This window comes from Puma concolor, chromosome A1 (genome assembly GCF_028749965.1).
Source record: "Puma concolor isolate L17-30 chromosome A1, mPumCon1.1.hap2, whole genome shotgun sequence".
Taxonomy (NCBI): Eukaryota; Metazoa; Chordata; class Mammalia; order Carnivora; family Felidae; genus Puma; species Puma concolor.
In genome coordinates, this window is record NC_141667.1 from 187795266 (window position 1) to 187808800 (window position 13535).

The 13535-nt window shown below is 44.4% G+C and overlaps 1 protein-coding gene, 1 long non-coding RNA gene and 1 pseudogene across 2 annotated transcripts in view; 1 reads left to right on the top strand and 2 right to left on the bottom strand.

Annotated features, from left to right (window-relative positions):
* Positions 1-4373: 4373 nt before the first annotated feature.
* On the bottom strand, positions 4374-5233 carry LOC147584675 (uncharacterized; annotated as a pseudogene).
* Positions 5219-9994, top strand: SPRY2 (sprouty RTK signaling antagonist 2). Its single transcript, XM_025924678.2, has 2 exons — positions 5219-5356; positions 8199-9994. Exon 2 carries the CDS (start codon positions 8250-8252, stop codon positions 9195-9197), a length of 948 nt encoding a protein of 315 aa, XP_025780463.1. The 5' UTR covers positions 5219-5356; positions 8199-8249; the 3' UTR covers positions 9198-9994.
* A 10-nt stretch (positions 9995-10004) lies between these two features.
* LOC147584676 (uncharacterized) overlaps positions 10005-13535 on the bottom strand; it is a 54923-nt gene continuing 51392 nt past the window's right edge. Inside the window, exon 3 of the long non-coding RNA XR_015252340.1 lies at positions 10005-10331. This is a non-coding gene — a long non-coding RNA (uncharacterized LOC147584676). The remainder of the gene's footprint in view (positions 10332-13535) is intronic.

The window sequence follows — 13535 nt, forward strand, 5'->3', positions numbered from 1 at the left end:
CCTTCTCATAAATAAATAAATAAATAAATAAATAAATAAATAAATAAATAAATAAATGAGAAAAGCAGTTTTATATAAACACCATAATATCCTCAAATGATTCACAACTCCCTGTAGCTTCAAAACACTTCCTGTCCAAAGAAGCAAACAAATTAAATTTGCATGCACTCTTACTCCATTTACCAAATTAAACATTTTTAGATTTGAGTTGTTAACTGAAATTAAGTCAGGGCTTGCTGGCATCCTCGATATTGTGGCATCTGGTCCATAAGAATGACTTTAGTGGAATCTGTTTGACTACATCTTCCTTAGAAAACAAGTTGAACTTTCTATGCTCTTTTGATCAAGTGTCCTCATAATGAAAAATATAAAACCCAAATCTCTTATTTATTCAGAGGCTAAAATCTTCCTACTGCTACTAAGCTTGGCCAGTAATATCCAAATACTCATTTTAATGTATGATTTTCACTTATATGAAGCTTTAGCATTGAGTTAAAAAGATTGCAGAACAAAGTGGATCAAATGTTAAAAACAAACAGAAAAACAAATAAACCTCAGGCTATTAGAGTAAAGGCAAAGCAACAATGCAGTGTTTACACTGATTAGAGTTTCTTTGCACATATCAGTCCTACAAAGGACAAGGCTTAATCTTCAGGTCAAGGGACAAATATACTTAATTAAAAATATAATGAGAAAATCATGTTGGCCAGCAAAGAGATTCTGTTTTACCTTGTTAGAGAACTTCAGTCCACATCTGACTTTGCATACATTGTAGTAATAACTTGCATGGTCATAGCTGGAAGATTGATTTACCAGTAGAAACCACTAGGTGGATTCAGGTTGGATATAAGTTCTCTGAAAAAGACAAGACTCCCGGGAGCCTCCAGTTCAAAGTCAACTCATCAAGACCACCCTCTTAACCACTCCAGATCTTTCTCCCAGTTTGGTTAGGGATAAAGGACATCATCAAAGAAGGTTAGATGCAGAGATAAACTGTTTCCAGTTCTCCGGGCTATATAGATAAGAACTCTCCTGGTCTAGTTTGAATTCCTTGGCATCTTTTAGTGTAGTCACTCCCAATCTCTCCTAGAGGCAGTATCAATGGAATTTGGAAAATCAAAGCAATTCAAAAATTGAATGACCACAATCATGGCCACCAAATCTTTAAAAGGTCCATGATGGCAAAGCCCTTGAATTTAGGAAGGTCCCTCCTAGTAGAGACCATGCATAAATTAAGTTTTCTACTGCATTTGGGATGTGAGGAGAAAGACCTAAATAGTTTCCCTTGGAAGCAGTATACAGTATTGTGTTCCAGGCCAGTTTTAATTGTGAATATATAAATAAATTGCCTTGATTATAAAACTAACAAAACAACCAAATAGTCAGTACCTATTAATTTTTCTTTCTCTTACATATCATATCACTGCAGAATTTCCCTGTAGGCATCAAAACTGGGTCTGAAGCCAGTAAGGCCAAGTGGTTTGTTCAATTTCACAAAGACACTGGAACTAGAGTTGTTTTAAAGCTACATTTTCCCATTACTACAACATAAATCAGAAGCTTAGATGAGTAAATACAACCTTGAAAATACTGACTTAACTCAGCCAGCAAACCTACTGGTAAAGAAGCATGTCTACACTGTCCCTCCCTATTGATGCCTTCTACTAAAACTTGGAGGCAAAATTCACAAAGGTTTATACAATGCCTCATCTAGAAAAAAAAGGTATTGAGGACAATTATACTTATAAAATGAAGTAAATCCAAACGAATACAGAAAATAAAATGAATGCAGAAATGAGATTCCAAATGTATGTCACACAATCCTGTTCAATAGCTAGGACTAAGAAAGCATGTTACTTGGTGCAACCTGAGAACTTAGAAGTGACTTTTGGTGCAGCAAGTGTTTCCATGGATTCAGTTTTTTTCAACATTAGGAAAATGGCAACACCTGTTCATGCATCGGGGTTGCTTCTCTGGAACTTTGCACAACACCTTTGAAAATGGGCTTCACTGTGAAATTTTACATTAACATTCTTTTGTAATTCTGAAATATCTTCCAAAAGTAATCCCAGTTATAACTTTGGGATGCAATGTGAGAATTAATTTGGGGATACTTTACAAGAGCTGCACCCAACATTGCATTCTGTATGTGTGTGTGTGTGTGTATATATATATATATGCACACATGCACATGCATACACATAAACATAATTCCTCTCTGGGGTTATAATTCACCAAGCAAATTTTGGGGACACAATATATTGTTCTATACATTACATCTAAAAAGAATAATAATTTCACTAAATAAAATAATAAAGAGTAAGTTAGAAAGAATCCACCAGGTTCTTGTTTTTACTCTGTGCTTAAGTTATAGGTTAAATGTTTTCCCAGTTAAATGCTGTGGGGGAAGGATGGGAGAGCTAGATAACATGGGATTCTTTATAGCTCATGAAAGAGAAATATAAATTCCTAGATTCTTCTCTATTGACTCAATAAAAATATAAGGTACTCTGACCAGCTGGAAGCTCCTAATTTAAATTCCATTTTATGCTTTGATCCAGAAGAGTGTGTCTTCAAAAAGTTCCTGTAGTGCTGGGAGAATAACACGGGCACAAGTGTCTCCTAAAGAGCAGTCATTGGGTGCAGGGATCTGAGAAGACTAAGAGAAGGCGTATCTTCCACCTGTTCTGCCAGAGACTTGCTGCCCTCACACGGGAACGAGTACCCCACTAGCCTTGCACAACTTGCCTTTGGCCCCCAATTCCTTCTTCTCATTGATAAAAGCCGGAGCTCTTCAGAACCTTGGTACCTCATCTCGTATTCCAAACGGAATGTGTCCGAGGAGATGGTAGAGAAGGCTATCTGAATTTTATTCATTTTGAACCAGACTACAGGATATACATTTTGGACGGCAATCTCCCTCTCCTGCCCTAGTCCAGTGCGGGGGAAGAATATAGCCCCAGCCCTGCGCCGGTTGGGCGCCCCCTGGTGGCTGGATAGGCTGTAAACGCAGCGGCGCCTAAGTTCACCCGGAGGCTCAAAGGACTTGGGCGTTGGACGAACAGCCAGGGCTGGGAAGACCCGACTCTCTCCTGCCCTTAGCCTCAGGGACACAGCGGAGCGGGCCGACCTAACCTTGTCCACCCTCACCGAGGGGTGGGGTGGGGGTAACGTAGGCCAGCACCCGGAAATAATGTATGCCACTTCCCCTGCCATCTCTTGTTCCAAACCCGGGACAAGTGGGGAGAGCCCTAGAGAAACATGGAGAATGAGGGCGAGAGCGCAGCGCAGTGGGGAGCGCGCCCGGGACATTCTAGAGCTAGAGCTCGGGAGAAGGCAGCGAGTGCCAGGGTAGCTACGAACGGATGTGAGCTGGAGCGGGACCCGGGGAATCAAGCACCACGTTTTCCTAGCATTATTTCAAGAATTCTAACCCCTCACGGGGGCAGGTGCTATTCGGGAGATTTAACCGTACTTCCCTGTAAAGTAAAAACATTCTGTAAATTATTAGAATCCAGTAACAGGAGTGTCTGGGGGGGGGGGCGGTAATTTCCCACCGGTGCTCCCACGTGCAAGCACGTTTCTTAGTAAATGAACGGCAGTTAGAGCAATGGTTATCTACGCGTTTTCTATCTTTATGTTTCTACTTTTTTAAGTGGGAAAATACAGACCACCTTCAAAATGTACAATAGGATCTTTTTGGGATACGTTCTAGGTGACAAAGAGGAGTCGGAAATGATGACTTCTGGTTGAGTGAAGGAAATCTGCAGTGGAACAGTGAGCCCCCTCCCGTTTCAGAAGCCCGTCATGTCGACCTTGAGTTATCCTGTATGTGTTATTGAATTAAATAATTTTTAAAAGGCATAGACTGTAGAATTTCCTTCACCTACTGCGTCAAACAAAACAGAAAGATCTTCAAAAAGCCTCCATCTATAGCTAATTCTTGAAAAAAAATCTAATATTAAAACAAAAACTACAGAGCGACACAATTAAAAGCAAATATCGGCCAGAGCATAAAGTACTTGAAACCCGAATCTGCATTCCGTTCCTCTCCTACAGGGCTGTGAGGTGGGGGAGGCGGTTTGTGCTGGTGCCTGGTGTATAATCGGGTTAATCCAGAAGACAAAGAATAAACCAATAGCCCTCCCACCTCACTTCCCGCTCCCCTTCCCCTCCCCCCTCTCCTCTCCCCGTCGCCCCCTCGAGGGGGAACAGAAAAGGGGAGAAGTGGGCTTGAAATGGATTCCGAATAAACTCTTAAAACCTGCAACTTGTTTTAATGCTAACACTGCGTGGCCCGGATTAGTTTTAAATGTTCATTCCCTTTTTTCCTAATGGCAAGGAGAAAGTTCCATAAGTCAGTCCGAGCCTAAAGCTCGTCCTCATGGCCTCTGGGGAACCTTAAGGTCAGTGTTTCCTTGAAACTAGATAAACTGACCCCGCCGTGCCCAGCCCGGCCCCGCGGGCGTCCCGCGTGACGGCACCCGGGCTGCAGGACCGGCCCGGGGACGCGCGGGGCGGCGCGGTTGCCCTTTTGAATGCCTCCTGCGGCTCGGAGCGCTGGCGGGCGCTGAAGTGTGAGTGAATGTAGCCCCGCGGAGCCAATGAGCTGGGACCGGATGCGATATATCCTCTGGGACAACAACTGCTCTGTTCCGCCTCGGATCCACATGACGCCATTTACTGCTGCCGCGGCCGCCGCAGAGCTCCCTGCCTCCTCCGGAAAGGCGAGGGCGCAGGCCAACGGCGAGCCCCCCCGGCCGGGCCCCAGACCCTCCTCCTCCTCCTTCACCTCCTCCTCCGCACCCACCGCCCCCGCCTCGGCCTCTCCGCCGCGCCTCCACAACGCCCAGTCTGCACCGCCGAGAGCCGCGCGGCGCAGCGCGAGCGGAGGAGAGGGGCCGGCGGAGCGCGCAGCGCCCAGGCCCCCGCGCCCGCCCGGCCCGGCCCGCGCCCCCGCGCCACCTCCGCTCCGACGCGGCCGCGGCCGCACGACTTGGCCATCTGGCCTTAGATTCTGTGTAAGGCCGTTTTCTTTTTCTCCTTCGCTCATCTGCCAGGAAAGGAGACTCGCCGTTGGCGCTTCGGCCTCCAGTTCATTGAGAAAAAGGAAATACTCCGCGTGCGTTTCTAGAAGGGGGGTCGCCCCCAGCCCCGAACCCCGGAGTGTTCATCGGCTGGGGACTTGGCTCGGGATTTTCCTCGCCTTTTTTCCTCCCGCCGATCGCTCGGAACTTGGACTGAAGCAGAGTTAGGAAGAAGGGGGAAAAGTTTGCATCGGGGCTGGATTTTATTTGCACATCGCTGGGAAGAAGAGAATCCAACGGAGAGGGGTTGGTGCAAAGCCGCGATCACGGTGAGGCACGTTTGGCTCTTACCCTCCTGGCGCCGTGGCCGGCGCGTTGTGGGCAACATGGAGTAGATGCAGTCGGACCGGGAGTGGGGTCTGTCTTTCCTCAGGCCTCCCTTTCTCTAACCCCGCAGGTTCCCAGGGGGGATCCAGGGAGCTGCCTGTGGAACTGCCTCGCCCCAGGCTCGGCCTGCCTTGGCGGGGGCAGCAGTGCGCGCCGGGTACGGTGTCCCCAGCCCCAGGACCCCACGCGCCCGCGCTCTGGGGGGTTGGGGTGGCGGACCGCTCGTCGCGAGTCGGCTGCTGGCCCTACATTGACCGCGAATTCGGCGCTGAGAGCGGGAGAGGGAGGAGGAACACTTTGTGTTTTCCAGGTCCCCGTTGTAGGCGCCCGCATTTCTAACCTGTTCCGCTCCGGGGAAGGCAGGTCCTGGGTGAGGCTGTCCCGAGGCAGGGGCGCCAGCGGGACCGGGGACTCGCGGGTCGGGTCGCTCGCCTCACGGGGGCAGCGAGACCCCGCGAGTGAAAACTGGGCAGGGTGCCCGGCACCGAGGCTAGCCGGGTGCGGGTGGGAACGTCGCCCTGCCGGACGCCGGGGCTACGCTTCGGAAGTAGCAGCTCTTTCTTTTTTCCGTTCTCTGTGGTCGGCCTGGGTCACGCTTTTTTTATTTTTGGAAGATTGGGCTGACCTAGCACAGGAAGAAAGTCATCAAGCGGTCGCGATCGTTTTCCATTACCTGAAAATAGGTACCCAAAGAGGATAGTTTTATTTCCTTTGAAGGGCTGATTTACTTTTTAGTCGCTGCTGCTGCTTTGAATTCGGGATCTTGTGCGTTTTTACAAAGCCATTTCTGTGCTTGCCCCACCCTTGTGCTGAAGTCCTTTCCCCTTAATCCTTAGTCTGATCACACACAGTTCTTCTTGGGGGTTTCTAAGCACTTTCGGAGTGGGGAGTGGGGGGTGGGTGGCGTGCGCTGCGAAGGAGGCCAGAAATGGGCAGCAGTCATTTTTGTTAAAAAAAAAAAAAAATCCCTCCCAACCCCCCTATCAAAGATGCTAAAACTGCAAGCAAATCTGCGCGAAAGTTTCCAGACCAGGGATCTGCGTCCTGCAGACCCGGTTTGTTCAGTGAGGCCCTGGGACTTGCCCTTCTTTTATAAAGCAATTTTCCTTTCACTTTTTCTCTCCACCCAAAAGGAGATGGGTGTGCGGATCGCAGGCAATGCCCCTTCGGTCAGTGCGTGGTGGAGTTGCCCAGTGTACGTGGGTTAGACCTGTCCGGGCAGCGGGTAAGTCAGGGCTTTCGGCGGCAGGGCTCGAAACCTGTGCCCGACACTCAAGGGCCTTAGCCAGAACGCCCTGCGGTGGGCTGCGTGACCCCTGCCTGGGGGCGGAGTGGCTCTCTCCAGTGCTCTGGGGTGGGGTATATTTTAGCCCGTAGGTCGGGAGGGGGAAGTGTGCTCCAGCGTTTCAAGGCACGTCCCCTAGGGAGGCGCCGGCACCCCCCCCCCCGCCCCCTCCTGCTTGGCAGTCTTCGGATTGTGTGCAGGGGGAGGGCAGTTTAGCCCCTGGGCTGCGTCAGTCTCCCCGGAGAAAAGTCCCCCGGGGCTCCGACTGAGTCCCACCTGCTGGGGACGGTGTTGGGACGCCGATAGAGCCGATAAAACGGAGTGAAAGCAAAGATCAACGTTGTCTTGTCTGCCTTTCTGTTGGAAGTGAGATCCGGTTTCCAGCTCTGCCTTGTTCCGAGTTGGGAGGCGTGTGTCACCTGCCTGCGTCTCTCTTTTATAAAAATCGGAGAGTGGATGAAGGTCCACTTTTGCCCGTTTTTGTTCATTGTAGACTTGCCAGAGGGGATGATAGTTTTGAAATATACAGAGGGATTGCAATTACTTGTCAGAATGATAGATTTGAGACGTGACACCAATTTTTGAAACACTTCCTGTTATCACTAGTCGGTTTATGTCCTGAACTATTAAGGTTTTGGAAACAGGCAAAGCCATTAAGATTTTTGACATAATTTATTTCTAAAACAGAACAATCTGTATGCTACAGAATTTAAGATGTTCTCCTAGGCTATCAGGCTGTAAAATATTTGATCCTCAAGTTGTTGAGAAGTTGAAAATAAATTCGGCTGCTGGTTGATGATTGTGTAAGTTTGCTTTCTTGTGTTGCTGGCGCTTAATAGGATTTGAATGGATTTGTTTTTAATTTATAACTTTTGCTACTGTATACTTAATAATGCATGACTGTTGTAAAATTTGTAACTTCCTTGGGGGGTGACTATTTTCTTTTTTGCAAGTCACATTCATTCTACGGTATTCTAAAAAGTTCCTGAATACTGGATAAGTCATAGTTAAAGGTATCTGATGTAAAAACAGACAAAATAAGAACCAAGAAAGACTTTCTAGGCTGCATTTATTGATGTTTAAGGCAAAAATGACCACAACAAACTTAAAAACCTATTTCCAATTTTGAAAAAGTATTCAACTTTCATGTATGTCGGCGGCAATGTTATGGTCTAACGTTAGTTTCTTGCAATCTTTACTTTGAGCCTGAACCTTGCAATTTTATGTTCATTTGAATAAGGAATCGTTACCTGTGTGATTGAAACAAAGATCAGCTTTGTGTAACTACACAACACAGGATTAGAGAATTGTCTAATCCTTCCATAACCTGCACTTTTTGATATGGTATTGGTCATATGGCTATTCTGGTAGCCTCCATAGCCACTCCATTTCAAATCCTGTTTCTCTAGGGGAGTGGAAAGCCAAGAGTTAATCCAGGTAGGCGGAGAGTGGGAAGTATCCTGGAGTGTAAACCAGCTCTTTCCTCTTGGTTTCCGCAGGAATTCAGATGTGTTCTAAGCCCGCTGGAGTGACCACACTTCCAAGACCTGATGGAGGCCAGAGCTCAGAGTGGCAGCGGGTCGCAGTCCTTGCTGCAGACACCCCGTGACGGTGGCAGGCAGCGCGGGGAACCCGACCCCAGAGATGCCCTCACCCAGCAGGTACACGTGTTGTCTCTGGATCAGATCAGAGCCATCCGAAACACCAATGAGTACACAGAGGGGCCTACTGTGGTCCCGAGACCTGGGCTCAAGCCTGCTCCTCGCCCCTCCACTCAGCACAAACACGAGAGGCTCCATGGTCTGCCCGAGCACCGCCAGCCCCCCAGGCTCCAGCACCCACAGGTCCATTCTTCCGCACGAGCCTCTTTGTCCAGATCCATCAGCACAGTCAGTTCGGGGTCTCGGAGCAGTACGAGGACAAGTACCAGCAGCAGTTCCTCTGAACAGAGACTGTTGGGACCATCTTTCTCCTCGGGACCCGTCGCTGATGGGATAATCCGAGTGCAGCCCAAATCGGAGCTCAAGCCAGGTGAGCTTAAGCCACTGAGCAAGGAAGATTTGGGCCTGCACGCCTACAGGTGTGAGGACTGTGGCAAGTGCAAGTGTAAGGAGTGCACCTATCCTAGGCCTCTGCCATCAGACTGGATCTGCGACAAGCAGTGCCTTTGCTCAGCCCAAAACGTGATTGACTATGGGACTTGCGTGTGCTGTGTGAAAGGTCTCTTCTATCACTGTTCTAATGATGACGAGGATAACTGTGCGGACAACCCGTGTTCTTGCAGCCAGTCTCACTGTTGTACACGCTGGTCTGCCATGGGCGTCATGTCCCTTTTTTTGCCTTGTTTATGGTGTTACCTTCCAGCCAAGGGTTGCCTTAAATTGTGCCAGGGGTGTTATGACCGGGTTAACCGGCCTGGATGCCGCTGTAAAAACTCAAACACGGTTTGCTGCAAAGTTCCCACTGTCCCACCCAGGAACTTTGAAAAACCAACATAGCACCATTAATCAGGAATATGACAGTAATAAGGATTGTCTTTTTTTGTTGTTTGTTTTTTTTTTTAACGCATATGCAACCAACTAAACAGTTAGAATCTTGGCACTGTTAATAGAGGGTTGGGATAGCCTTCGCTGTTTGCAGTGAAATGCTTTTTGTCCATGTGCCGTTTTAACTGATACGCTTGTTAGAACTCAGCTAATGGAGCTCAAGGTATGGGATACAGAACTTGGGGACCCACGTGTTGCATAAGCTAAAACAACAGACACTCCCAGGCAAAGTTTTTGTTTGTGAATAGTACTTGCAAAATTTGTAAATTAGCAGATGACTTTTTTTTTCCCCATTGTTTTCTCCAGAGATAATGTGCTATATTTTTGTATATACAATAATATTTGCAACTGTGAAAAACACGTTGTGTCATGCTATATGGCACAGTCACAAAATATTATACTAATATGTTGTACATTCGGAAGAATGTGAATCAATCAGTATGTTTTTAGATTGTATTTTGCCTTACAGAAAAGCCTTTATTGTAAGACTCTGATTTCCCTTTGGACTTCATGTATATTGTACAGTTACAGTAAAATTCAACCTTTATTTTCTAATTTTTTCAACATATTGTTTAGTGTAAAGAATATTTATTTGAAGTTTTATTATTTTATAAAAAAGAATATTTATTTTAAGAGGCATCTTACAAATTTTGCCCCTTTTATGAGGATGTGATAGTTGCTGCAAATGAGGGGTTACAGATGCATATGTTCAATATAAAATAGAAAATATATTAACGTTTGAAATTAAACTGAGCTGTTTTGTCTTATTTTACCTTTGCTTTGTTTTTGTTTTTTGAAGTGAAAGAGACCACATTTTATGTTAAGGTTAGCATTTCCGTGAAATAGTTTCACTTATCTATAAACTCTTCAAACAGGAGATTCAGTGATTTTTTTTTTTTTTTTTCAGAGATAATTCTAGCAATCAGGAGGGAAATAACCCAGCATTTGACTCACCTGTATTAATCATGAGTGCTTGTTTTGGCCATATCGTTGTTACTGTTCTTGCCTTTTACAGATTTGTTGGCTTCCCTTTGTTTTCCTTGTTTTCTTTTTCTTTTAAATCTTAAACTCATTCAGGAGACTTCCCTAAAAGATTAACAATTAGATTTTTTTCTTTATATACAGAATTAAGTATTAAGAATAGCCATGAGGCTAATTCAAGACCAGAAAAACGAGTTTAGTTCAACATTTATTGAATGTCCTCTGTGTCAGGCATGCAGCATACACAGATCAATGCTTGTAATTGAGGCAAAAATGTTTTTTTCACTTAGCCAATTATGGCTGTATTTTTTCGTCTTGGTTTCAGACTCAAGTTTATCACCATGATACCACAACTTTCTTATGTTAGGAAAGACACAGAAATCATAACTTGTTTTGATTCGGGTGTTGGATATCATGAAATTTCATCCAATCTAGGCCTCATAATTCAAGTCCGAGGAAGCCAGTTGAGAGGCCCTGTCTTATTTAATCAAATTATCCAGAGAATTGGTTAAATTGTACTTTGGGAAAAAGATGCGACCCAGCAAGAAGTCCCCGTGTTTGCATTTGTCTTTTGGTAGCAAATACACTGCAGGCTGCTATAGCCCATCTCAAGAAATACTAGGTTTTCTTACTTGGCAATAATTATGTCACTTCATTAATTAGTCACTTTGTGGATGAGGATTTTTTTTTGTTTCTTCCAAAGCAAACCTCTTGCTGCCAAGAATCACCGGAAGTCTAGAAAATGATTTACCTGTCACTGTTTAATCTTGGGTCCTGTTTCTGAGGCTCCTCTTTAGGTCTTATCATAGTACAGGCTGTCTTGTTTTGTTTTTTAAAATCTGCTTTCAAGGAAATATGCAGCCTTCTAAACCAAGACCTTGCTGTAAGGACCTTCATAGTCCTATGAACTTTCTCCAGAAGACACTAGGTTAAATTAATTTAGAAATGGTTTACTCTAAACTTCAACTTTGGGATTCTGAGTGTTGCAATTCTAATACTCTTAGATTTAATCCTGATAGTCTAAGAGAAATTACAACGTTGAAAGTTGGGCAGAGTTTCTTGTTCATTGTATGGTTTTCAGGATTTGTAAAGCACAAAAACTGACTAATTAGCTTTACTCATCAAAAACTGCCATACGCGCTGATAGGATTTATTTGGAATAGAAATTGAGTCATTTTTTCTTCAGCATGCAAGCAGCTTTCCAAGTGTTCTACAGACACATCGCATCAGATACAGTTGGGTGTTTATTGAAAAAGTAAATTAAGACCCCCTCCCTCATGGTTACTCAGAGTCATAAAGTATTGCCTAGGAATTTGCATTTTTAATCACTCCACTAGTCATACACAGTTTGAAAAATTACTGACCCGAGGAACTGCTTCTTAATTTAGCGCCTTTTTTTTTTTTTAATGGAGTGGATATAAAGCATAATTCACTAGCTTAAATGCACAATCTAGTGATAACCAACTGAAATTCGAAGAGACTGTATAAGTACATGTTAAGTCCTGATGAAAACTACTTAAAGATAAACAGGAAAACTGGATTCCTCAAGATGCTTCCAATGAAACTGTTAAATGTTTAGAATATATAACAGTATAAAATTCATTTTCAGAATATGGAAAATTAAATTTCTATCTAAACAGATTGAGAGCAGCTGGTACTGTAACTTGAGTGAGTGAGTTTTTAAATGTTGTAGGTCATCTTGAGATGGAGGAATAACCACCCCAGGTTCTTAATCTCTATAAAGTTTACAAAAAGTCCTATATAAATATAAGGAGTTTATAATCCAGCGGCCATTATTTTGATATTGTGAGAGGTTAAAAGTATGATGCAGCAAACCTGTCAACTGACTGCTAAGCAGTTAGGGAGATCTTAGCTATATTTCTGGTTTCTTGCCTTTCAATTTTTTTTCTTTTAAGAAACCTGTATGTTCTCTCTATTGAGATTCATTTAAGAATGACAAGATGACAGTTGTTACTTTGGTTGTTACTTTAAACATTCATTTATGTGCACTGAGATTTGAAGGCCTTGTCAAATTTCTGCCATGTTGGAGCAGGCTCTGGGGATTGTGGGTGAAAGAAAGACAAAACCAAGTACCCAAACTTTTCGCATAACTTCTTTCTCCAATACACTTTGTCTCCAGGATTATTTGCCTCCAGGATGTATCAGTTAAGATATTGATGATGCCAGAGAAATGAATTTGATCTTTGCACAGTGTTGTGAAGTAACTGATGGGTTTTGATGTAATTTATTAACTTGAGCATATAGGTCAAACTCTTCAAAGGTTTAATGGGTTTAGAGTTTCACTAGCATTTATACCCACAATTGGCCATTTGCCTCCCTCTCTTAAGTGTGCCCAAGGACCCAGATACAGATGCAAAAGTCTCAACTTTGAAAACTGATTAAACTATAGATCAAGAACAGTTTGTCATCTTGTGCAGAATATTTCCCACTATTTTAGTAAAGAAAAATAAAAATGGGGGAGGAGCGCTTGGGTGGTTCAGTTATTTGAGAGTCTGACTCTTGATTTTGGCTCAGGTCATGATCTGAATCCTGGGATCAAGCCCCCCTACCCCGTCAGGCTCCATGCTAAGCCAGGATGAAATGGAGGCTGCTTGAGATTCTTCCCTCTGCCCCTCTCCCCTGCTCACACACTCTCCCTAAAATAAATAAATAATTTTTAAAAAAGAAAAATATGGCATTAACTTGTTATATCAATACTGTATCATGAACTAGCTACATCAATATTGTATCAATATTGGTTTTCAATATTCATTAAGGTAAAAGTTATGTTAATTTCTATTCTAATTAAGACAGTTGCCTTATTTTTCTGTGACCTACCAAGGGTGGGTGGGTTTCCACTGATAGAAGACCAGAGCAGAATTTTATTTATTTATTTTTTTTTAATTTTTTTTTTTTTTGAACGTTTATTTATTTTTGGGACAGAGAGAGACAGAGCATGAACGGGGAAGGGGCAGAGAGAGAGGGAGACACAGAATCGGAAACAGGCTCCAGGCTCCGAGCCATCAGCCCAGAGCCCGACGCGGGGCTTGAACTCGCGGACCGCGAGATCGTGACCTGGCTGAAGTCGGACGCTTAACCTACTGCGCCACCCAGGCGCCCCCAGAGCAGAATTTTAAAATAAGGACCAACTGGTTATCAGAATGATTATACATCTGGAACATTTAATCACTGGTTTGGTCATTCCTAGGATGATAAAGCTGTCAGACTATATACATCCTATACTTGGATTTCATTTGGCTGCCACACCATCACCCTCCGTACAACACGAGAGACAACCATGTGAATGAG

What these genes read in the sequence shown, in the direction of transcription:
- SPRY2 (XM_025924678.2), top strand. Translation starts at nt 8,250, where the DNA reads ATGGAGGCCAGAGCTCAGAGTGGCAGCGGGTCGCAGTCCTTGCTGCAG.